Source organism: Trachypithecus francoisi, unplaced genomic scaffold (assembly GCF_009764315.1).
Source record: "Trachypithecus francoisi isolate TF-2019V2 unplaced genomic scaffold, Tfra_2.0 Lachesis_group2, whole genome shotgun sequence".
Lineage (NCBI taxonomy): Eukaryota > Metazoa > Chordata > Mammalia > Primates > Cercopithecidae > Trachypithecus > Trachypithecus francoisi.
Window position 1 is genome coordinate 25,643,647 of NW_022681465.1, and position 23,967 is coordinate 25,667,613.

Here is a 23,967-nt window from a genome sequence, read left to right on the forward strand (position 1 = left end):
ATGCTGTTTTGGCTAATTAGCCCTGTAGTGTAGTTTGAAGTTGGGTAGCATAATGCCTCCAGCTTTGTTCTTTTTGCTTAGAATTGCCTTGGCTAGTCAGGCTTTTGTTGTTGTTGTTCCATATAGATTTTTAGTATTTTGTGGTTCTGTGAAGAATGTCAGTGATAGTTTAATAGGAATAGCACTGAATCTATAAATTGCTTTAGGCAGTATGGCCATTTTAATAATATTGATTCTTCTTATCCATAAGCATGGAATGTTTTTCCATTTGTTTGTATTATCTTTGATTTCTTTGAGCAGTGATTTGTAGATCTCCTTGTAGAGATCTTTCACTGCCATAGTTAGCTGTATTCCTTGGTATTTCATTCTTTTTGTGATACTTGCGAATGGGAGTTTATTCCAAATTTAGCCTTAGGCTTGACCGTTTTTGGTGTATAGGAATGCTAACAATTTTTGCACATTGATTTTGTATGCTGAGACTTTGCTGAAGTTGTTAATCAGCTTAAGAAGCTTTTGGACTGAGACTATGGGGTTTTCTAAAAGTAGGATCATGCCATCTGCAAACAGAGATAGTTTGACTTCCTCTCTTCCTATTTAGATGGCCTGCAAGGTGCTGTGAAAGTGAAGTCTGCAGACCATCACTGCTCGGCACCCTGGATTCAGCCTCTTTCCTAGGAGTATGTACAGGGACCTAACCTCCTGCTTTGCTGGAGTTACGGCTACTTTTGCCAGGAAGCCTAGAAAGCAAGAGTATCTAAGATCCCGGCTCCCCTTGTATGTCTGAGCAGCTGCTCTGCTGAAACTCTACATAACCCTGTGTCAGACTGCAGGCCCTGGTGGAGTGGGTTCATGATGTATCTCCTGACCTGAGGGTTGCAAAGATCTGTGGGAGAAGCATGGTTTCCCAGGGTCACACATATCACTCACTGCTTCTCTGAGTGGGGGAGGTTTGCCTGACTCCATGTTGCTCCGGGGTTGGACATCATTCTGCCTTGCTTTTCTCCATTCTCCATGGGTTGAGTTGTTTCCTTGATTAGTCTCAACTGCAGTACCTGAATGTTTCACTTGAAGGTGCTGTATTTACTCGCCCCTTCCATTTCTCTCCACAAGAGCCACACACCTTAGCTGCTTCTAGTCAGCCGTCTTGGCCACAGTAATTATTTTTAATTAATACATTTTCGTAATTGATAATTAGAAAAGATCACGAAATTTCAAGTTAAGCAAGTTCTACTCAGTGTCTTCATTATTCATCTACCTTTTGGCATCCTATTTGCTATTGTGCTTCAATCAGTTACCACATTCTAATAAAAGAATCAGCTGACTTTTAAAGTTTGGTTTTCCATATTACCTACAACAAAATATGGGCATATAATACCTCAGTTCTCTTCAGTTTATTCTGTTGAATATTTGTTTAATATATGTAATGATCAAATATGATGATATATGCAAAATAACAATTTCACTTATATATTATATACATACATAGTGATACATATATTATCATTATCACTATTAGTATTACTATAATATAACAGTATTCTGAAAATAGTGTCCTAGAATTCTTTGTATCCTACTATCCAAAAGTATATTCCGAATTTTTCCACCCCTATCTCTATTGTTATCTCCTCTGAAGTTCAAGAGTCCTCATGACTACCCTCTCTTTTGACACTAACTGCAAGTTTGGGGTCTCCAGAACCACCCTCCCTTCTAACACCAACAGCAAGTCTGGAGATCTCTAAGACATCCCTCATGTTTGACAATTTGCTAGAAGGACTCACAAACTTCAGCAAGGACATTTTACTCACGTTTATAGTTTATTACTGTGAAAGGATATACATTAAAATCAGCCAAAGGAAAAGGTGCACAGAGCAGAGTCCAGGAGAGACTCAAGCACTGAGCTTCCCATTATCCTCTCCCACAGAAGTTATGTGAAGAACATTTACTTCTAGCAATGATTTGTGACAATATACATAGAGTATGGTCGACTATGGAAGTTCACCTAAGCTTTGCAATTTACAATTTTTATTTGGGCTTGGTCATACACACTTAGTTAACTGCCTGCAGCATGGCTTTCTCTAGTATCCGGCCCCACCAATGTTCAAGCTGATACAATGTGGCCCAAGTCACACCCCCCCATGAATCAAATTTTATAGCAGAGACTATTTAACATACCCAAAAACCCCAGGTAAATAATGTCATTTTTATTAGTCAGGACATTCCAAGACCTATGAGATTACCACCCAGAGCCAAGGACAAAAGCCACCCCTCTCTTTGAGCATGGTTAATTCTTTAGTGCACCTTTCCCAAGTCCAAACTATCAACACTTTGCTTCTAGATTACTTCAAAAAGTTAAATGTCTTCCTGCTTCCCTCTTGTATTCTGTATAGTCCACTTTCTACCAAGAAGCGAAAAGGTAAAATGTGACAGTTCCCTTTTTCGTTTAAAAAGCTATAATACAAAGTAGCAGACATACAGGATGAACAAGTCTAGAGAGCCAATGTAGAACATGAAGCTTATAGGTAATAAAATTGTAGACGAGGAAAATGTACCTTTTACTAGTATTCTGTTGAGAGAGGAGTGAGTTGTTGACTAATATTTAATAAGCATCTTATGATTTTGAATTAGTAAAAAAAAAATGCCATGATAGTTCTTCTTTATACTGAGAATAAAATCTAAACTCTTTTCCATGGCCCACAAATTGGCTGTGATCATTCAGAGTGTACCTAAGTAAAGGTCATACCTACCTGATATAGTCTTGTCCCATGACCCTCAGTTATCCTGTAATACATTCACACTGTCTTTTCTCCTGTTTCTCTAAACTATCAAGCTATTCTAGGTTCAAAGCCTTTGCATTTTTCTTTTTGTTTTTTGTTTTTTTTTTGAGACGGAGTCTCGCTCTGTCGCCCAGGCTGGAGTGCAGTGGCCGGATCTCAGCTCACTGCAAGCTCCGCCTCCCAGGTTTATGCCATTCTCCTGCCTCAGCCTCCCGAGTAGCTGGGACTACAGGCGCCCACCACCTCGCCCGCCTAGTTTTTTGTATTTTTTTAGTAGAGACGGGGTCTCACCAGATTAGCCGGGATGGTCTCGATCTCCTGACCTTGTGATCCGCCCGTCTCGGCCTCCCAAAGTGCTGGGATTACAGGCTTGAGCCACTGCGCCCGGCCAGCCTTTGCATTTTTCATCCTCCACTCTTGGAAATGCTTTTCCCTTGTTCCTTCAATGATTAACTCTTTTTCATCAGCTAGATCTTAGCTTGACCATCACCTCCTCGTAGAAGTTTTGCTCTCATTCTGTCTACAGTAGTTTTCTTCTTCTAGTCATTGTTGGTCCTATCAGCATCTTCTATTCTCATAATATTCATAATAAACTGATACTGTTATATTTACTTTCTTTATATCTGTCTCTGTCCATTGGAATTAAGTATACCCAGAGAAGCAGTTTGTCTTTTTCTTTAGTACAGAGAACAGTGGCTGGCGTCTAGCATTCATTCACTCAGTAAATATTAGTTAAATGCATGGCTGGCTGACTGGTTCTTGTCCAACTGTTAGTTTCTTAGCGTTGATCTAGTTCCTTCAACTCTGCATGGCATTGCATAATCAGTGTTTTGAACCACATTCTACATTTGAGTTACGTTTAAGTGGCGCATTTGATTTTGTAGTATCGTATTATATTTGACAGAATTGCAAAGGCTATACTCATTTACACTCATTCATGTAAGTATAAATATTCATATTTCGCTTTCACTAAATATATGAAATCTAAGTATCTTCAGTGGCAATTAAAGGCTACCAAAGGGTTCAAACACTAGAATAAGATATTACTACTACAAAGAAAAGTGCATAATATTGGTTTTCAAGTGCAGTGGTGGTTTCTTAATAAAATTTTTGAATTTATTAAGAACTCATTTTGGTTTGGCTTTTTTATATCCTAGGATACTGTCTGCTTAGCTGCGGACACAGACATATTTTCTCTCAGTATATTTAAAGTGACATCTTTGATAGCTGCCACAGGGTCACTCAAAGCAAGATAGAAGAGTGCCTTATGCTACAGCTTGGTCCCATGTTGAAACATTTCATAGCAGGCATGCTCCTCAGCAAATGTCTAAATGTGCAAATTAGAATGTTGTCTACTTTTAATGACAGTTGTAACACATACCATCTGTCTTTATAAGGTTTTTTTCATCATTAACTGTCAGTCAATTGGATGTAATAAATTCTCTCTGCGAATATTATTCATCAGCATCACTTCAGTTGAGTTTAAATCAACAGGTGAACAGCTCACTTTTTTTTTTTTTTTTTTTTTTTTTGAGACGGAGTCTTGCTCTGTCGCCCAGGCTGGAGTGCAGTGGCCGGATCTCAGCTCACTGCAAGCTCCGCCTCCCAGGTTCACGCCATTCTCCTGCCTCAGCCTCCCGTGTAGCTGGGACTACAGGCGCCCGCCACCGCACCCGGCTAGTTTTTTGTATTTTTTAGTAGAGACGGGGTTTCACCATGTTAGCCAGGATGGTCTCGATCTCCTGACCTCGTGATCCGCCCGTCTCGGCCTCCCAAAGTGCTGGGATTACAGGCTTGAGCCACCGTGCCCGGCCAACAGCTCACTTTTAAAAATATGAATGGAATTTAAAAGGAATTATGACTTTCTAAAACATAACTATCAGAATATATCTTGTGGTTTCTCGTTGATCTTGTGGATTCTAAAACCAAACTATATTCTTTTTGATATTTCAACTATTGTAGTTTTATAAAATATTGACCTTCAAAAAGTGATAATTTAAAATATACTTAAATTTTAAGAGGAAGGTGGTTTGTATGTATTTTTGTCAATCATTTGTGTTAATGTTGAGAGTCTGTAAGTAAATGTAGAAATTAGTTAAAATTCACTGTATGTTTTATTTGTAATATTGTTCAAAAACTTATTTTTTCTCTGAGGCTCACAATCCAGAATTATTAACTTAAAAATTAATGTGTTTCCTTACTTGTATTGACTTCAAGCTAATGACCCACAAATCAACAATCTCAACTCTTGCTATTTTACTTGCATTCTAGCCATATTTTTACAACAAACTACAGGACATTGAACATTAGATTCCCCCTTCCCATGCCACATTTTCCAAATATTTATCTTCTTTTTCTTAAAAGTGACTCTTATACACACTCTTCTCATTTCTTCAAGTGGTGTTATTATTGTTTCAGTCTCCTGAGCTTAAAAATATACTTCTCCTTTCCCCTTTATTTCTGCCTCTTTCCCCATAGCTAAGAAGTCCAATTAGATCTTCTCCACAGTGTCTTAAGTTTGTGTCCCTTCCTTGCCAATCTCCTGCTGCCCATTGCAGTAAAGACCTAGATTACCTCATAAAACTATATTGGTTTCCCAGTTTATTGCTTGAATAAACATGACATTGCATTGAGCAGACATAATGTTACTCCCTTCTTCAAACATGTACCGTTTAATCTGATCCCATTTATCTTTACATAACTTTGGTACCTTATCTATTTTTTTTTTTAACCATAGATCACTGTAGCCTCAAACTCTGTGGCTGAAGTGATCTTCCCAACACAGCCTCCTGAGTACCTGGTACTACAGATGTGCACCACCATGCCCAGCTAATTAAAAAAAAAAAAAAAAAAAAGCTATAGAGATAGGGTCTCGATATTTTGCCCAGGCTAGTCTTGATCTCCTGGCCTACCTCAAGCAATCCTCCTGCCTCAGCCTCTGAAAGTGCTGGGATTACAAATGTGAGCCACCGTGGCTGGCCTCTTATTTATTTTTAGTATAAACTCTCCACTTCAGCTTCATTTGAGATCTTTACTATCATCTCTTCCCTTCTCTGTCTGTCTAACTACCTCACTGCTGGGGGCCATATTCCTGATCTAAATATCTTGATTTGCTGTGGACTTTCCCAGTTTTGTCCTTGAAAGCTTGTGTTCCAAGAAACCCTTCTGCCCCAGGCAAAGGGACATAGTTGTTCTCTCTACCTACTTCCCTAAATCAATAAACAGATTTTTGTAAATTAGATCTACTATGTTGTAGGCACTTCGTTGTAGGCACTTTACTAAATGCTAAGAATATCTAAGCAAATAAAAGACATTCTGTCTTCTCCAGTAGTTTAGAATCCATAGGTGAGATATGCAATTACAATATGATACAATACATTAGGCACAGGGGCACCTAGCTAGCCATGGGGATTCAGAGAAGGATTCCTAGGAGAAAGAATGCAGGAGAATGGATAGAAGCCAGGTGTAGTGTGCAGTTATTTTTGGACAGGATAACTTCTGGCTAAGTGAAAAGTTTATACAAGGGCTAGAAGATTAAATGAAATGTGTATTCTAGAACTTCAAGTAGTTTTGTCTGTTTATAGTGTATTAGCAAGAGGGGTGGGAATAAAGGAGTGGTGATAGATGTGTTCAAAACGATGTCATATTAGAAAGACAGTAATTACCTGGCCATGCAATTTGGAATTTACATAGGGACAAATGGCAATCCTTTGCTAAGTTGTGAGTAGAGAAGTAACATAATGAGATTTAGAAAGGTCAGTTTGCACAACATGGATTAGTAATGGTGAAGCAGTAAACATAAGACAGGAAGATGAAAGAACTAGGAAGCTATTACAGTGTTTATTCTCAGAGCTAACCTTTTTCAGATATCCTTCCATTTGAAATATTCCACCAATATCTTCCTCTGCACTTTTCCCAAATTTACCTATTGGACAAGACTTGTAAACTCATACTTTCTCCAGTCCTTTCCTTACTCTTCTAGCCCTCATTGATCTCTTGCTTTTGTGATTGTTATATCAACGACCATCATCTTTTCAAATAACAGTTACTCTCTAATTTCTCTTACAAATTATTCTAGTCTCCCAGACATGCCAATTACTTGAAGACACAGACTATCTTTTTCTCACCTTAGCCAAGACTATTCACAAAGGCAATGGTTAAAAAAAAAACCCAAACCTTAAATTTGGGCTTTTTTATTATATTCCAAATGTTCAGTGCAAAAATATTAATGACATTCATTCAAAAAACTTGTTTTATATTATATGTTAATTCCAATATTGTGGTATCTCAATTTTAATTAGTAAAGTTCCTATAAGGAGAAAGTGACGTTTCAAAAATAATTGGCTGCTTAACTGTAGCTTCCTACTTCCAGCTTATACTTTTTCTCCTAAAGTTCCAATAATAGAAAAGGTAGATGATACCTTAAGATTGGAAACTGGATATATGCCTTTCTCCTCCTACCTGTAAAACATGTACATACTTTCTCTTCTGCCTCCTCTTTCTTTCAAACTCTTTCTTTCCTATGAATGGAATGGAAGGTCATGACTGGAAAGAAAAGTACTTGTGTAAATTGGAGAGACTGTGCTGCATGGGACAGGATTAGATCAGCCTTTACCTGCTCTATCATTCATTCAACAGCTGTCTGATGCCAGGGAGCTTTCTAAGCAGGTTCAAGTTTATATGTTCCCTTTTATTATTCTAAGTATATATAATAACATCTACATAGCAGGATTATAGTGAGAACTAAAATTGGATGACATAGTTGTTACCCCTATGTGTACTAGCTATAATCATAATGATGATGATTATTAACCTGCATTATGAAAACTAGATTCATTTGGAAAAGTTGAGGATTGTGACTTTTCAGGTTGTGCTTCTATCTTTATTCAAAAAGGGCAACAATCATCAATGGACCGTCACCAGGGTTTTGGAGAAAAGTGCAATATGGAATTTAAAGGGCTTTAAAACTCTTTCAGTTCCCTTTCTGAACCATTTCCTCTTCTTGTTCTTCTTATCTGCTTCACATACTCATTATTTTCATGTTGCTTTTTGACTAAGTTCATCTCCTCTTTGATAACTGTATTATTTTATTCCCCAAATTTATTTCTCCCACATCTACCTAAATTGGAATTCCTTTTTCCTATTACTGCATAGAAATGTACAATATCTAGGTAAGAAATAATTACCATAAAGAGTAAATAGAAATGTCTTTCTCCTTTCTCTAAGGAAAATACATATTTTGAAAGTGGAACTTGATAATGTATATAAATTGCTAATTGCTGTGTAAGTTCTAGGAGTGTCTTAGAGTTTTTAAATCTCTGTTTTCATTACTTTTTCCTATATTCCAATTGATTTATTTCACTATTATTAAAATGAATTTTTCAGCTTATAATTATAACAGTAGTTTTTGTATGCTTTTCACATGATTTAAGCATTTTCTTCTTGGTTCAAATACCATGTTTCATAATGTTTGACTTTTTTAATAACAGGAAGTATTTTTCTGGTTTTTCTACTTTATTATAAAAATTCACCATGGTGGTCTGTGTTCACATTCCTTTGAACAGATTTCTCTTTACTTGAATTCTAAGAATTTGTTTTGTATATGTAGTTCACAGTTTACCAATTTAACTTTGAATTTTATTAAGTATACCAGTTAGGTGCAGTTTTTCTTTTCATGTGGCTAGAAATTTTAAAATGATCTGTGGTCTTTTTTAAATGTAAAGGAGAGAAAGCAGTGAAGGGTCAGAAATTTCTGCAGCTTAGAATGTCAGACTTTAGAATATTATTATGAATTATGGTAAAATTGGTTTCTCCTTTTTCACACAATCTTACTTTAGCAAGGTGAATAAAATGATAACTCCCAAAGACTTTTTCTTTTTAAACAGGTGATCAAGTAGTCTGGACTGGTTACTATGGCTTAGTGTATAACCTGGTGAAAATTTCATGGGAACTTCAAGGAGATGAAGAACAGGATGGACTTAGAAATATAATATGGCAAACATTGCAGAAAACAAAGGATTATGAGGAAGATATACGAATCCAAAATGCAATCAATATCGCTCAGGTAAGGTAAAACGCTAGGCAATAAATATGTACATCTATCATTAGGAAGCATGGTTGTCATTTCTCTCCATGGTAAAAGGAATGTCTACATTCAATGAGTATTAGCGACTTACAGCTGAGAATAATATTTTTAAAACTTAACACTGATCTATTTTTGATTAAAGATAGGAGAGTTGAGCTCTAGATGATAGTGTAAAGGCCTCCAAAAGTCTGTAATAGAAACAGAATTAAATTCATTTAACACATTTAGGGAAAAGTACACCTCAGTAAGGGGTGATTCCACCATGGAACTCTGACTTGGTGGGAAATTCTGATAGAATGTTAGGTACACTAGATTAAAGTAACATGTTAAGCCATGATTCTTTTTCTCTTTTCTTGATGAAGACGTTTAGAAAGTAATGGAAGTTTTAAGGAGCATAACACAATCCTCTAATTTGAGGGCTGTGTTAGGATGGGCTGTGAAAGAGCTGTGTAGGGGTGCTTTTACTACCTCATAGCAAGGGCTGCCAAAAGAGGCAGGCTGTGGATAAGATTCAAATAGTAGGGGTAAGGGGCGGTTTTATGATGTAGCTTTTTATGATGTTAGGAATCCAGAGACCTATTCTCTCACTTGAGCATTTCCTCCCTTGTCTAGTTCAGTGACCAGAAATACCAGGAAGAAGGCTGAACATAGCCATATTATGACACTGGACTAGAGAAAGGGTAAAGGTGGCCCTAACTTCAGAGATTTCAACACACATAGAAAATGAATAGGTAAAGGTAAAAGTTCCTTTGTTGGGTGACCCACTAGCTTCAAGACTCTTCCCTCTCCTCTCAGCCTGCTTGACTACTATATTTAGATTTAGATATTATACTATATATAAATCAACCTGTATCAGCTAGCCTTCTAAATTATAATTTAGAAGCTTAAAGGGCATCCTGTAGTTAGTGAGAGGATGTAAGAACTTCTATTTTTATATTTTGGGTAATAACACATTAAACAACTACCATATTAAAGTAAAAACACACAGAAACATCTGTTTTTTTCAATGCTGTATCCCAATACGCACAATAAGTCCTCAATAAATATATGTTGAATGAACAATCCAAATGAGTTCCCTTTAAATATTAAAATACATGCTATAACTATGTTTAATAATTAAATTTAACATTGATGAAATTAATGGCAAAATTATTTTAAGATAAAAATAAAAATCAATAATTTTATTATTAAAAATAACAAAATTAAAGAGTAGCATCTGCAATTCTTTGGAAATTAAACATGCCTTGATAAATGATATGGTTTGTCTATGTCCCCACCCAAATCTCATCTTGAATTGTAGCTCTCATAATCCCCATGTGTCATGGAAGGTACCTGCTGGGAGTTAATCGAATCATGGGAGTGGGTTTTTTCCCATGTTGTTCTCATAATAGTAAATAAGTCTCATGAGATCTGATGGTTTTATAAAGACAATTTCCCTGCACACGCTCTCTTGCCTGCTGCCATGTAAAACATGCCTTTGCTTCTCCTTCACTTTCCACCATGATTTTGTGGCCTCTCTAGGCATGTGGAAATGTGAGTCCATTAAACCTCTTTTTCTTTATAAATTACCCAGTCTTGGGTATTTCTTCATAGCAGTATGAAAATGGACTGATGGCCGGGCGCGGTGGCTCAAGCCTGTAATCCCAGCACTTTGGGAGGCCGAGACGGGCGGATCACGAGGTCAGGAGATCGAGACCATCCTGGCTAACACGGTGAAACCCCGTCTCTACTAAAAATACAAAAACTAGCCGGGCGAGGTGGCGGGCGCCTGTAGTCCCAGCTACTCGGGAGGCTGAGGCAGGAGAATGGCGTAAACCCAGGAGGCGGAGCTTGCAGTGAGCTGAGATCCGGCCACTGCGCTCCAGCCTGGGCGACAGAGCGAGACTCCGTCTCAAAAAAAAAAAAAAAAAAAAAAAAAAAGAAAATGGACTGATACAGTAAATTGGTATTGATAGAGTGGAGTACTGTTGTAAAGATACCTGAAAATGTGGACACAACTTTGGAACTGAGTAACAGGCAGAAGTTGGAAGAGTTTGAAGAACTTAGAAGAAAGAGTTTGAAGAGCTTAGAAGAAGATAGAAAAAATGTGGGAAAGTTTGGAACTTCTAGAGATGTGTTGAATGGCTTTCACCAAAATGCTAGTAGTGATGTGGACAATGAAGTCCACACTGAGGTGGTCTCAGATTAAGATGAGGAACTTGTTGGGAACTGGAGTAAAGGTCACTCTTGCTGTGCAAAGAGACTGGCAGCATTTTGCTCCTGCTCTAGAGATCTAGGAACTTTGAACTTGAGAGAGATAATTTAGGGTATCTGGCAGAAGAAAATTCTAAGTGACAAAATGTTCAAGAGGAAGCAGAGCATAAAAGTTTGAAAAATTTGCAGCCTGCATCCCATTTTTTGGGAAGGAATTCAAGCCTGCCACAGAAATTTGCATAAGTAACAAAGAGCCAAATGCCAATGACCAAGACAAAGGGGAAAATGTATCCAGGACATGTCAGAGACATTCCCAGCAGCCCCTCCTATCACAGTCCTGGAGGCCTAGGAGGGAAAAAATGGTTTCCTGAGCTGGGTCCAGGGCCCCCCTACTTACCACCGTGCATCCCAGCAACTCTAACCATGGCTAAAAGGGGCCAAGGTACAGCTCAGGATGTGGCTTCAGAGGGTGCAAGCCCCAAGCCTTCGCAGCTTTCATGTGGTATTAGTCTTGCAGGTGTGCAGAAAACAAGAATTGAGGTTTGAGAACCTCTGTCTAGATTTCAGAAGATGTATGGAAATGTCTGAATGTCCAGACAACAGTTTGCTTCAGGGACAGAGCCCTTGTGGAGAACCTCTGCTAGGGCAGTGTGAAAGGGAAATATGTGGCTGGAGTCCCCGCACAGAGTCCCCACTGGGGCACTACCTAGTGGAGTTGTGAGACGAGGGCCGCCATCCTACAGACCCCAGAATGGTAGATCCACTGACAGCTTGCATTCAGTGCCAGCCCATGAAAGCAGACGGGTGGGGCTGTCCCCTGCAAAGCCACAGGGGACAGAGCTGCCCAAGGCTGTGGGAGCCCACCTATTGCGTCAGCATGATCTGGATGTGAGACATGGAGTCAAATGAGATAATTTTGGAACTTTGAAGTTTCATGAGTGCCCTATGGGATTTCGGACGTGCATGAGGCCTGTGACTCCTTTGTTTTGGCCAATTTCCCCCATTTGGAATGGGCATATTTACCCAATGCCTGTACCCCCATTGTATCTAGGTGGTAACTAACTTGCTTTTGATTTTACAGGTTCATAGGTGGAAGAAATTTTCTTTGTTTTAGATGAGACTTTGGACTCGGACTTTTGAGTTAATGCTGGAACGATATAAGACCTTGGGGGACTGTTGAAAGGGTATAATTATATTTTGAAATGTGAGGACATGAGATTTGGGAGGGGCCAGGGGTGGAATTGTATGGTTTGGCTGTGTCCCCACCCAAATCTCATCTTGAATTGTATCGTCCATAATCCCATGTCCAGGGAGAGACCCAGTGGGAGGTAATTGAATCATGGGTATGGGTTTTTTCCACGTTGTTCTTGTGATAATGAATAAGTCTCACAAGATCTGATGGTTTTATAAAGGCCAGTTCCCCTGCACATGCCTTCTTGCCTGCCGCCATGTAAGCTGTGCCTTTGTTCCTTTTTCAACTTCTGCCATGATTGTGAGGCCTCTGCAGCCATGTGGAACTGTGAGGCCATTAAACCTCTATTTCTATATAAATTACCTAATCTCAGGTATTTATTCATAACATAAAAATGGGGTAATACACTAAATACTAGAAAGGAATTAATTAATCTATTTGTAAGCACTAGCCATTGTTTTGTGTGCTAGCAATACAGTTTTAGACAAGCAGATAAATATTATTTTAAATATAAAGTTTGGATCAAGGAGACTGACAATAAACTTGCAAATTAATGAATTAAAATATCAAATGGTGCTATCTATGCTATGAAGAAAACAAAACAGGGCAAAGCTACTGGAATGGGATCAGCTAGAGTAGGGAGTGGATGTTTCAGTTGGAGCAGTCAGAGAAAGGTTTCCAATGAGGCATTATTTGAAATGAGACCTAAATAATAAGAAGGAAGTATCCATAAAAAATATACCCTGGTAGAGAGTTTATGGATACAAAAATGTCCTCTAATGTGTCCTAATAATGTCCTCTAATATGTCCAATAATGTCCTACAAAATGTGTCCTCTAAGAAAATAGTTTGGTGTGTTAAGAGAGCAAGAAGACCAATGTGAGCTGGCCTCTGGTAAGGGAAGGAAAGAGTGGTAAGAGATGCAGGTGGGCAAGGAGAGTTGTTTTAAGATGGCAATAGTAGCATATAAGTAGTAAGCTCTGGGAATAATTTTTCAAATGTTTGTAAAAAATAAGAAAAAGTTTAAGTGGGAAGTACATTTAGAAAAGTAAAAGCATGCTATAAAAAGCATAGAACTGATAAATCCTAAAATTGTTTCCTTGGGTAAAATAAAAATAATACATAAACTGTTTTAGACTAGCTAATATAATGGAAAAATGAGGGAAACTTTTATTAATCACAAAATCCAGAGGGTAAAGGGAATGTGATTATAAGAAAGTAATTTGAAAATGATTATAAAAGGATCAATTTACAACTGTATACTAATATATATGAAAATATAGTACAATAAATGATTTTCTAAGAAAATATAAATGATGAAAATTGACTGAAAAAAGAAGGATATAAAAATCTTAACAAACAAGATTTAGAGAAATTTGCAAGTGACCTACTGGATTTGTTCATGTGAATACCAAGGACAAGACTAAGATATTCATTAGTATCGCTATTATTTAACATAGTTATTGACACACTAACCTGTGCACTCATATTTAGCAGGTAACTGAATATATGTTGGGTCATAACTGGAGAATGTTTAAACCAAGTTTGTCGTACCAAAGCAGTAGGTGAGAGTAGTTTAAACACTTGGGAACAGAGAAGAAAATAATTCAGTTTAAATTCCAACTCCACACAATCTCTTTATACAGATGAGACTTGGAACAAGTTATTCCTCAGCCTTAGTTTTCTTATTTTTGAAAACTGTATGCCAAGGGATATTTCTAATGCTCACAGACAGGGATAGTAACTGAAAATCACATAAGAGACAGGAAAGCTGAGTGATTTTGAGAGCACAGAACCTATAGCAAAGGTTGCCTGGGTTCAAATGGCTGTTCTACCACAGAATATCTAAGTGACCTTGGGCATCTTTTTACCTCAGTTTCTTTCTCTGAAAATGGGGCTAAGAATAGTATCTAATGCATAGGCTTGTTATGATGACTGAATGAATTCATGTTATAAAACATTTAAAGTTTTTGGTAAATAAATAAAATATACTGAGATGAAAGTTATTTGTTATAGTCTAAGTTGTATTACTTCTCAATATTTCTAGAGATTATGATTTATTATTGTGCTGTTAGAACTATAAGAGGAGAACATTTGCTTTTAATAGAAAAAAATTCAACACAAATATTGATGAATTTCAGCTGAAGAAAGTGAAAATAACATAGCAAAATATTTGGAGGAAGTAGAGATAAGTAAGCTATGAAGTAAACCAATGAAATTCTTTTATTGTGGTGGTTTCTTTTTTTTTTTTTTTTTTTTTTTGAGACGGAGTCTCACTCTGTCGCCCAGGCTGGAGTGCAGTGGCCGGATCTCAGCTCACTGCAAGCTCCGCCTCCCGGGTTTACGCCATTCTCCTGCCTCAGCCTCCCAAGTAGCTGGGACTACAGGCACCAGCCACCTCGCCCGGCTAGCTTTTTTTGTATTTTTTAGTAGAGACAGGGTTTCACCGTGTTAGCCAGGATGGTCTCGAACTCCTGACCTCGTGATCCGCCCGTCTCGGCCTCCCAAAGTGCTGGGATTACAGGCTTGAGCCACCGCGCCCGGCCTGTGGTGGTTTCTTACAGGTGTGCTAACTGAGGCAAGCTACAAATCTTCATGAAACTATGAGATAACAGGCTTGAAAAAAGTTTACCACATTGATGAAGTAGACATGGTTTAGGGATTTCACTAGTGGCTTTATTTATCTGTTTCTAAAATAGGTGGGGAAAAATTGCGTTGGTATTTTCTTTTCAGGCAATGAGAATAGGTGGCCATCCTGATCTCTACAGGTCCAGCACTTGACATTCCCCTGACTAAGCAGCCTGAAGAGGAGAGTTGATTTGAGGGAAGAGTAATTGTTCTGTTCTGGGTTTATGCCTTTTGGAGACATTTATGAATATGCTGACCAAGCATTTTCCAATTTGCCCAAGTTAGCGTGGGTTCGTGACTGTTGTCCCAGCTTTCTCACTAGTAGTAAATTAATTCACTTTCAAAAGTTTCTCAATTTGGATGGCAAATTATCAATTTATCTTACTTTTAAGTTTTCCATTACACAATATATTGCCAATCTGGACTTGCCAATACTAAACTCTTTTTGTTAAAGTTTAAATATATTTTACAGCTTCTTGCTTTTTCTAGCTCTGATTGAATGAACATATATTTTTTTCATATTCAAAGAAAACCATTTTGAAATTGGCCATTCATTCTTCATAAAATACACGATTTTTCCAGCGATGCTTTATCCATATGGCATCCTATGATATTTCAAAGTGCCAACAAACACTTTTTTTTCTTATGTCTTATTTTGAGGCAAGTTAATCTGTTTGTAATCAGGAAATACACATTTTTTTCTGTCATTGAAAATTTCTTGTTATTTCTAGCTTTCACAGGTGCAATTATCCTAATATTCCTAATGTCCTGTTTTTAGATAATAATTATGGATAAAATTAATGTTAATAGGTAGGAAGGGCAATTAATAAATTTACTCTGCCCAGTTTATTATCAAAGCATATGGATGGGCCATTACTGGCAACCCAAGTATCTATACTCTATATACTTCATAGAAAATAAAACCCTAAACTCTTTGTTTTTTAACCATAAGTACAATTTAGAATAATAATCCTTAAGGAGTATTATCTAAACATAAGAAGTTAATGATTTTCTCCAGATATTTTAGGTTTTTTTCATGGAAAAAGATAATCACAGAGCTGCCCACTTGAATTATAGTGTCTTGAATTTCATGGACGTGCTTTTATACAACTGTGCTTCGGCTTTATCCTTGGTTTTGGATTAAGAGCCCCAAAATAAAAGAAAAACAAACAAAATTAATATATTTATTTCAGTCATGGCCACTATATTGCCCAATATCCCCATTATTGGGATTTAGGAAATAAATCCTCTTTAGTCTTATGCACTCTACGAACCTTATCACTAATTTTGTGTAAACTGTTTGTTGGACCTTAACAAAATTATAGCCTAATTTTTGAACAATTCTAACAGAAATAGAAAATGGCATATAGTCACCTCACCCAGCCTTATTCTTTTCTTTTTATTCTGTTTCCATGATTCTTTCAATTACTTGTATTACTCTCTAGTCTTATAACTATTTTTATATGCTACTGTCAAATCACAAATGGATTATACTGTAACTAAGTCAACTCAAATTTATTATTTCTATAATTAGAATTCTATTTATATGCCATTTTCAGAGCCAATCATTTGATATAAGATTCTTTTTTCTTCAAGATTTTAGTAAATATAGATAATTACATTTGAAATTCATAAGTCAGTCAGACATAGCAAATATATTTTAGATATTAGATACAAGCAAGGACCTCATTACTTGAGTAGTCAGCGCTGAGAATTAAAGAATAAATAAACACATAACCAACCACTACCTGTGCTAATTTGTTTTCAGTGCTTAGTCAGAAGACATTTAAAGGGTGTTTTCGTTCATTTTAAATATCAAATGAAGGGGAGAAGTTATCTTTTCTCACAGACAAATCTAAATCAGAAATTGTCTAAAAGCAGTTATATTGATTTAGGCATAGTATATATTTAAGAAATATGTTTAATTTGCATTGAATACATTAAAACACACAGTTAACTCTATGCCTATTTTATTTAAAAGTTAGAGATGGAGACATTTGGATTATTAAACAATAGCCATATGATTTATGGACATAAATGATAAAGTATTTAACCTAGTGACTTTGAAAAAAAATTACTTAATTTAGTTTGAATTCCCTTACTTAATATTAAGACACTACAGATATATAAAGTACAAAATTATATAAAATTTTTCACTAAAATCAGTAAAAATATGAAATAAATATTTATTGAGTATTTACTGTGTCTATTCAGCCTAGCTGAATTCTATGCAAGATGCAAAGAAGTGTAAAACATAACCTTTACACATAAGCTTTACTGTCTCATCCAGAAAGCACATTCTCCAGAAATAGACAAAGATTAATACAAAGAGGACACAATATATGTGGCTAGCCGCATCAAAGTTCATGGCACTCAGTAGGAGCCCAGATAAATGTTTGATCCCTAACTTTTTTTTTAATATTAGTGGGAATGTAATATTGTCCTCTTCAAGTATTAAATAGTACTTGAGGTGGAAATTTAAACTGTAAGTTAGATTACATGATGCAAAGTGGCAGGGTCAAAGAGCATCTTGCAGGTAAGGAAATGTCTTGAGCCATGCAGAAATAAGAACACTGTGAAAAGAACGTTGTAGGTTGACTTGCCTAGTTGGGAAAATAGCTTGGACTGAGTACTCGTGGGCATTAAATCTGGAAGGTTTGTTTCGATTACCAGGCTAAGGTGATGGAGACTTAGGTGGTTTCATGGCAACAGAAATGCTAAGTGGAGAAATTAGTTGTGAGGGAAAATTGTTGGTTCTATTTGAATTTTAATTGTTTGGTAATTTATGTTGGGTAAAACTTATATGTACCATTTCCTATAACTTTTTAAAATAATGAATTCTCGCTTTGGAACTCACAGTATGTTGTTAGAGTAATTATTCCCAGTTTATTCAGTGCTCTCTACAACCACAACTTGCATCATTCCCTCCACCGTCAAATTCTTGGCTTGACTATATTATTTGATTTACATAATAGGCTATAGCAAATCTTATACAAGGAGATATTTAAAAAATATTTACACATTGCGGTCTTCCCTCTCTTATTCTCTTGGAATCCAGTAACTGCCATGTCAATAAGTGCATTATCCAGCTGGAAGATGACAGACAATGTGGAACAGACACGCCATTTTAACCGATTTACTCCCATCCACAACCCAAGCCAGTCCCCAACTGACCTAAACTCTGACCACAGACACAAAAATAAACTCAGCTCAGACCAGCAGAACCATTCTCTGTTCCCAGCTCAGATTGCTGACCTGGGAAACTATACGCTAAATAAGTGGTTGTGTTAAGCCTCTTAGTTTTTGGTGATATTTTTACATGCAAAAGAGTTTTTGATAGAAAGCTGCATAAATGGGATTTCAATCTGCTGTATTCTTCAATGTGAATATTGTTTCTTTCTTTCATATGTATCATGTTTAAAAAGACACTTATAATGATTGCTAATATTTGATATTCACTGTATGTCATACGATACACAGTTTATGTGCATTAGTTACTTAATCCTCCTAAAACCATGTATTATATATTTTTTATACTCACACATATATACACACATTATGGTCTTGATCTTACAGGTGAGGAAATTGAAACTTTAAATAAGAACAGTTTTTTTTTTTTTTTGCAAGGTGAAGTAACTTGACTGTGGATACATAGCTAGCTATCAGCAGTGCTTGAATTCAAACTCATATGTGCTACTTTAATGGCCAGTGCTCTTAAACATTTTTCCCAGTGAGTTATTCCCCATATGAAATTCTTGAGTTATTTTAAGAAAATCTACAAAAGCAAAAAATGGATATTAATAAGGGTAGCAAGAAGATAAAAAGGATTGTTAATATTTCTTACTACATAAATTTTATGTAATAATTTTGCTTCTGGCTTCATTATATTTCCTTACCACTTTTTCTTTGTTCTGATTCTTCATTTACATTTTACTCTGCTATAGTACCTATGGCCCTCTGTACGTTGCTTTATAATTTTAATGAAATGGTAAATACACATGCACAGATAAAATAATCGATGATTAAAGTTGGGATTATAACCAGCTATGAAAATATGAGAAGATCTGAAGGGCTAAATTTTTTTTTGAGATTTATTGGCTGGAGCTGGGTAAGCATAGCGTTCACCTGACTGTAGATCTGGGCTCAGCATGGATTGCTGGACAGCCAGTCTCACTGGTATAATGTGAAAAAGTCATTGTGGTTTAAATTGGCATTTTCTCAGTAATACAAATATAGTTGAGTATCTTTTCACTTTTGATTCACCATTTAAATTTTCTCTGTAGTGAATTGCCAGCTCAAAAATTGTTTCTTTTTTCTCTTGGGTTTTCTATTTTATCAGTTGTTTAGAGATCTTTGTAAATTCTGGATATAACTTCTTTCTTTAATGATTAGTCAACACTACTTTTGTTGCTATTGCTGAAATTGTTCCAGCTTTGGCCATTGCAAAAATTTTCAGTTTGTTCCTTGTGAATCTTTCACATTATCCTAATCATTGTGTTGATAGAATGTAGGACATATTCAATTTCAAGCTATTATGAATAATCATGCTATGAACATTTTTGTAATATCTTCTGATGAAAATGTTTATGTATTTCTGGTTGACCCATATGAAATGGCTGATATTCAAATGGCTTTTGTTTTCCAAAACTGTAATTTCATATGGCTCAATCTAGTATTGGTTATGGAAGAGGAGAATGACTGGATCATATGGAAGGCCTATATTAAACCTTAATAGATCATGCCAAATAGCTTTTTAAAGTGTTTGAAAGTTCTTGTTGCTACACAACTGTTATGGGTCGACATGTGTAGCTCTCAAAAAGATATGTTACAGTCCTAATCCTACTATCTCAGAATGTGAATCATATTTGGAAATAGGGCCATTGTAGTTGTAATTAGTTAAGACAAGGTCATACTGGAGTAGATGGGCCCCTAATCCAATCAGATTGGTGTCTTTATAAGAAGGCAATCGTGAAAACAAAGACACAGGGATAGAGCCATGTGGAGACAGAGGTAAAGACTGGAGTGATATGTTTGCAAGCCAAGAAATTTCAAGTATTTTCAGCCATCACTAGAAGCTAGAAGAGAGGCATGATTCTTCCTCAAAGCCCTCTGAAAGAACCAGCCTTATCGACACCTTCCTTTCAGACTCCTAACCTCAGAAATGTGACATGATAAACTTCTGTTCTTTAAGTCACACATTTTGTGGTACTTTGTTCTCACAACACCAGGAACTAATACATAATCCTTACCAATATGAAAAAAATTTCAGCCTGTTTAATGTAGACATTCTGATGGATGTATAATAGCTTTCATTGTAGTTTTAATTTGTATTCACTTGTGACTAACGAAGCTGAGCATCTTTTTGTTTGCTTATTGGCCATTTTGATATTCTCTTGTATAAATTACCTACTAGAAATTTTGTCCCATTTTTAATTGGGATTTTTTCCTTTTTAATTTGTGGGAATTTTTGCATATATTATAAACCAGCTCTTTGTTGGTTTTAAAATATTTTCTTCTACTTTTTAGTTGCTTTTCATGCTATTAATAATTTAATTTCATGAATAGAGCTTTAAAATTGAAATGCCATTCATTTTATCAAATTTATCCCCTATTATTAGGGTTTACTTGTATACTATTTAAGAAATATTTTCCTACCCCATGGTCAGAAAGATATCTTTCTATATTATCTGTTGGGAAAAATGGTTAAGATTAGGATTAGGTTTACAATTGATCTGAAATTGATTTTTTTTTTTTTTTGGTATAATGTAAAGTAAAACTCTCTATATTTTTTTCTTTGTGATTATCCAATTGACCCAGAACCATGCATTAAAAACTCTGTAAAGGGGAAGAGCCACAATGGTTAACTAGATGTAGCTAGGAAGACCTTCTTTCACGAAGTTACTAGACCATTAAGAAGATTGGCATATTCTGAGCAGATCTTTGGAAGATATAAGAGTGGACAGAGGAAGAATGCAGACCTTGAGCAGCTGGGAGGAAGCTGGGAACCCTGCATGGGATTGCCAAGAAACAGGACTCATTCCTGGCCCCAGAGGGCCCCTAGAGGTGGGGTGAGTTAAACAAGCATGAGTTAGCCCACTCTTCCCATGGACCTACAGAATCCTAGCTGCAGGAGACCCCATAATCCCCATGGACATTTGAGCTGGCAGAGATAGTTGCTTGGAGAGTTGGAAGGGAGTTGGCAGTGGATTTGGTGTGGGAATAGCTGTAGTGGAAAATGGCCACGGATACCCATCCTCCAAAGTTTACCATGCTTCTCTAGGTGTCTTTGGCCTTTGTTGACTGTTGGTCTTGTACAGAACAGGGCTATCTTACCTGTGGGATGAGGCTAGTCTTATCTGAGCATCCCTTTGTCTGCTGGCCTCTCCCTGGGTCCCTGCCTTACCATACTCACTTGCAGTGCAGCCTCAGATGCTTAATTGAGGTGCTTCCTAGAGGGCACCACCATAGTTCCTTTGCCTGAAGACCCTGCCTAATAATTGGAGAGTTCTGCAGTTGGGCTTCCAGTAACACCCACTTATAGCCTTCCCCTACTGCTCTGCTGGTTATGCTTTCACCTACAGCTTTTCCCTACTGATATTCTGGCATGCATGTGCACATGGACCTCACTGCCACACAACCATTGGTACACATGTACATGTACAGACCTTGCCATATCACCGCCCTGATGCTACTGGTACATAAGAGTGGGCCCCACTGCTACCACCCCAATGAAGCACTTCTGCTGGCATCCCCCAGCAGAATGATGTTGCCAGCAGACCAGACCAGAAACACCTTGGCCACTCCAACACAACAGATACCCAACTTCAAGTAGCTAGAGAACAGAGGCATGGGCATGGTCCCAGCCACCTAGGGTTAGAGCATATAGCCCACAATTGCTGATCTGTGCTTTGGCTACCTGAAATAATTCAGAAACAAAACAAGTTAATGGGACCAAACATATACCACAATTAAACCCTCAAGGAAATCAATATATAAAAGCAAAAGCTGATCCAAAGCATAGCAACTTCAAAGATTAAAGAAACATCACACCACACTAATAAGAACCAGTACAAGAACTCTGGCAACTCAAAAAGCCAGAATGTCTTGATACAGTTTGAATCTATGTCCTCACCCAAGTCTCATGTTCAATTGTAATCCTCATTCCTAGATATGGGGCCTGATGGGAGGTGATTGGATAATGGAAGAGATTGCTAATAGTTTAGCACCATCCCCCTAGTATTGTTCTTGTAACAGAATTCTCACAAGATCTGAATGTTTAAAAGTGTGTAGAACTTCCTTTCTTTCTCTCTTCCTCCTTCTCCAGCCATGTAAGATACGCCTGCTTTCCCTTTTCCTTCCACCATGACTGTAAATTGCCTGAGGCCTCCCAAGAAGCCAAGCAGAAGTTACTATGCTTCCTGTATAGCCTGCTTAACGATGAGCCCATTGAACCTCTTTTCCTTATAAATTATTCATCTCAAGTATTTCTTTATAGCAGTATGAGAATGGATCAACATTAGTCTTCTTACCTCCAAACTACCACACTAGCTCTCCAGCAATGGTTCTTTTTTTTTTTTATTATTATACTTTAAGTTCTAGGGTACATGTGCATAACGTGCAGGTTTGTTACATATGTATACTTATGCCGTGTTGGTGTGCTGCACCTATCAACTCGTCAGCACCCATCAATTCATCATTTATATCATGTATAACTCCCCAATGCAATCCCTCCCTCCTCCCCCCTCCCCATGATAGGCCCCAGTGTGTGATGTTCCCCTTCCCGAGTCCAAGTGATCTCATAGTTCAGTTCCCACCTATGAGTGAGAACATGCGGTGTTTGGTTTTCTGTTCTTGTGATAGTTTGCTAAGAATGATGGTTTCCAGCTGCATCCATGTCCCTACAAAGGAAGCAAACTCATCCTTTTTTATGGCTGAATAGTATTCCATGGTGTATATATGCCACATTTTCTTAATCCAGTCTGTCACAGATGGACATTTGGGTTGATTCCAAGTCTTTGCTATTGTGAATAGTGCCGCAATAAACAAACGTGTGCATGTGTCTTTGTAGTAGAATAATTTATAATCCTTTGGATATACCCAGTAGTGGGATGGCTGGGTCATATGGTACATTTAGTTCTAGATCCTTGAGGAATTACCATACTGTTTTCCATAATGGTTGAACTAGTTTACAATCCCACCAACAGTGTAAAAGTGTTCCTATTTCTCCACATCCTCTCCAACACCTGTTGTTTCCTGACTTCTTAATGATTGCCATTCTCGCTGGTGTGAGATGGTATCTCATTGTGGTTTTGATTTGCATTTCTCTGATGGCGAGTGATGATGAGCATTTTTTCATGTGTTTGTTGGCTGTATGAATGTCTTCTTTTGAGAAATGTCTGTTCATATCCTTTCCCCACTTTTTGATGGGGTTGTTTGTTTTTTTCTTGTACATTTGTTTGAGTTCTTTGTAGATTCTGGATATTAGCCCTTTGTCAGATGAGTAGGTTGCAAAAATTTTCTCCCATTCTGTAGGTTGCCTGTTCACTCTGATGGTAGTTTCTTTTGCTGTGCAGAAGCTCTTTAGTTTAATTAGATCCCATTTGTCAATTTGGCTTTTGCTGCCGTTGCTTTTGGTGTTTTAGACATGAAGTCCTTGCCCATGCCTATGTCCTGAATGGTACTACCTAGATTTCTTCTAGGGTTTTTATGGTATTAGGTCTAACATTTACGTCTCTAATCCATCTTGAATTAATTTTCGTATAAGGGGTAAGGAAAGGATCCAGTTTCAGCTTTCTACTTATGGCTAGCCAATTTTCCCAGCACCATTTATTAAATAGGGAATCCTTTCCCCATTTCTTGTTTCTCTCAGGTTTGTCAAACATCAGATGGCTGTAGATGTGTGGTATTATTTCTGAGGACTCTGTTCTGTTCCATTGTCTATATCTCTGTTGTGGTACCAGTACCATGCTGTTTTGGTTACTGTAGCCTTGTAGTATAGTTTGAAGTCAGGTAGCGTGACGCCTCCAGCTTTGTCCTTTTGACTTAGGATTGTCTTGACAATGCGGGCTCTTTTTTGGTTCCATATGAACTTTAAAG

General features: G+C 37.2%; 1 protein-coding gene across 2 annotated transcripts in view; it reads left to right on the forward strand.

The window, feature by feature from the left end:
- Positions 1-23,967, forward strand: part of TMEM232 (transmembrane protein 232) — a 294,516-nt gene that overhangs the window by 138,095 nt on the left and 132,454 nt on the right. For both annotated transcript variants that reach the window (XR_004429706.1, XM_033178954.1), the window contains exon 11: positions 8,660-8,838. Coding sequence is in view for 1 of the 2 variants with exons in the window: in XM_033178954.1 (XP_033034845.1) it covers positions 8,660-8,838 (179 nt within the window). In the remaining variant the exon portion in view is untranslated. The remainder of the gene's footprint in view (positions 1-8,659; positions 8,839-23,967) is intronic.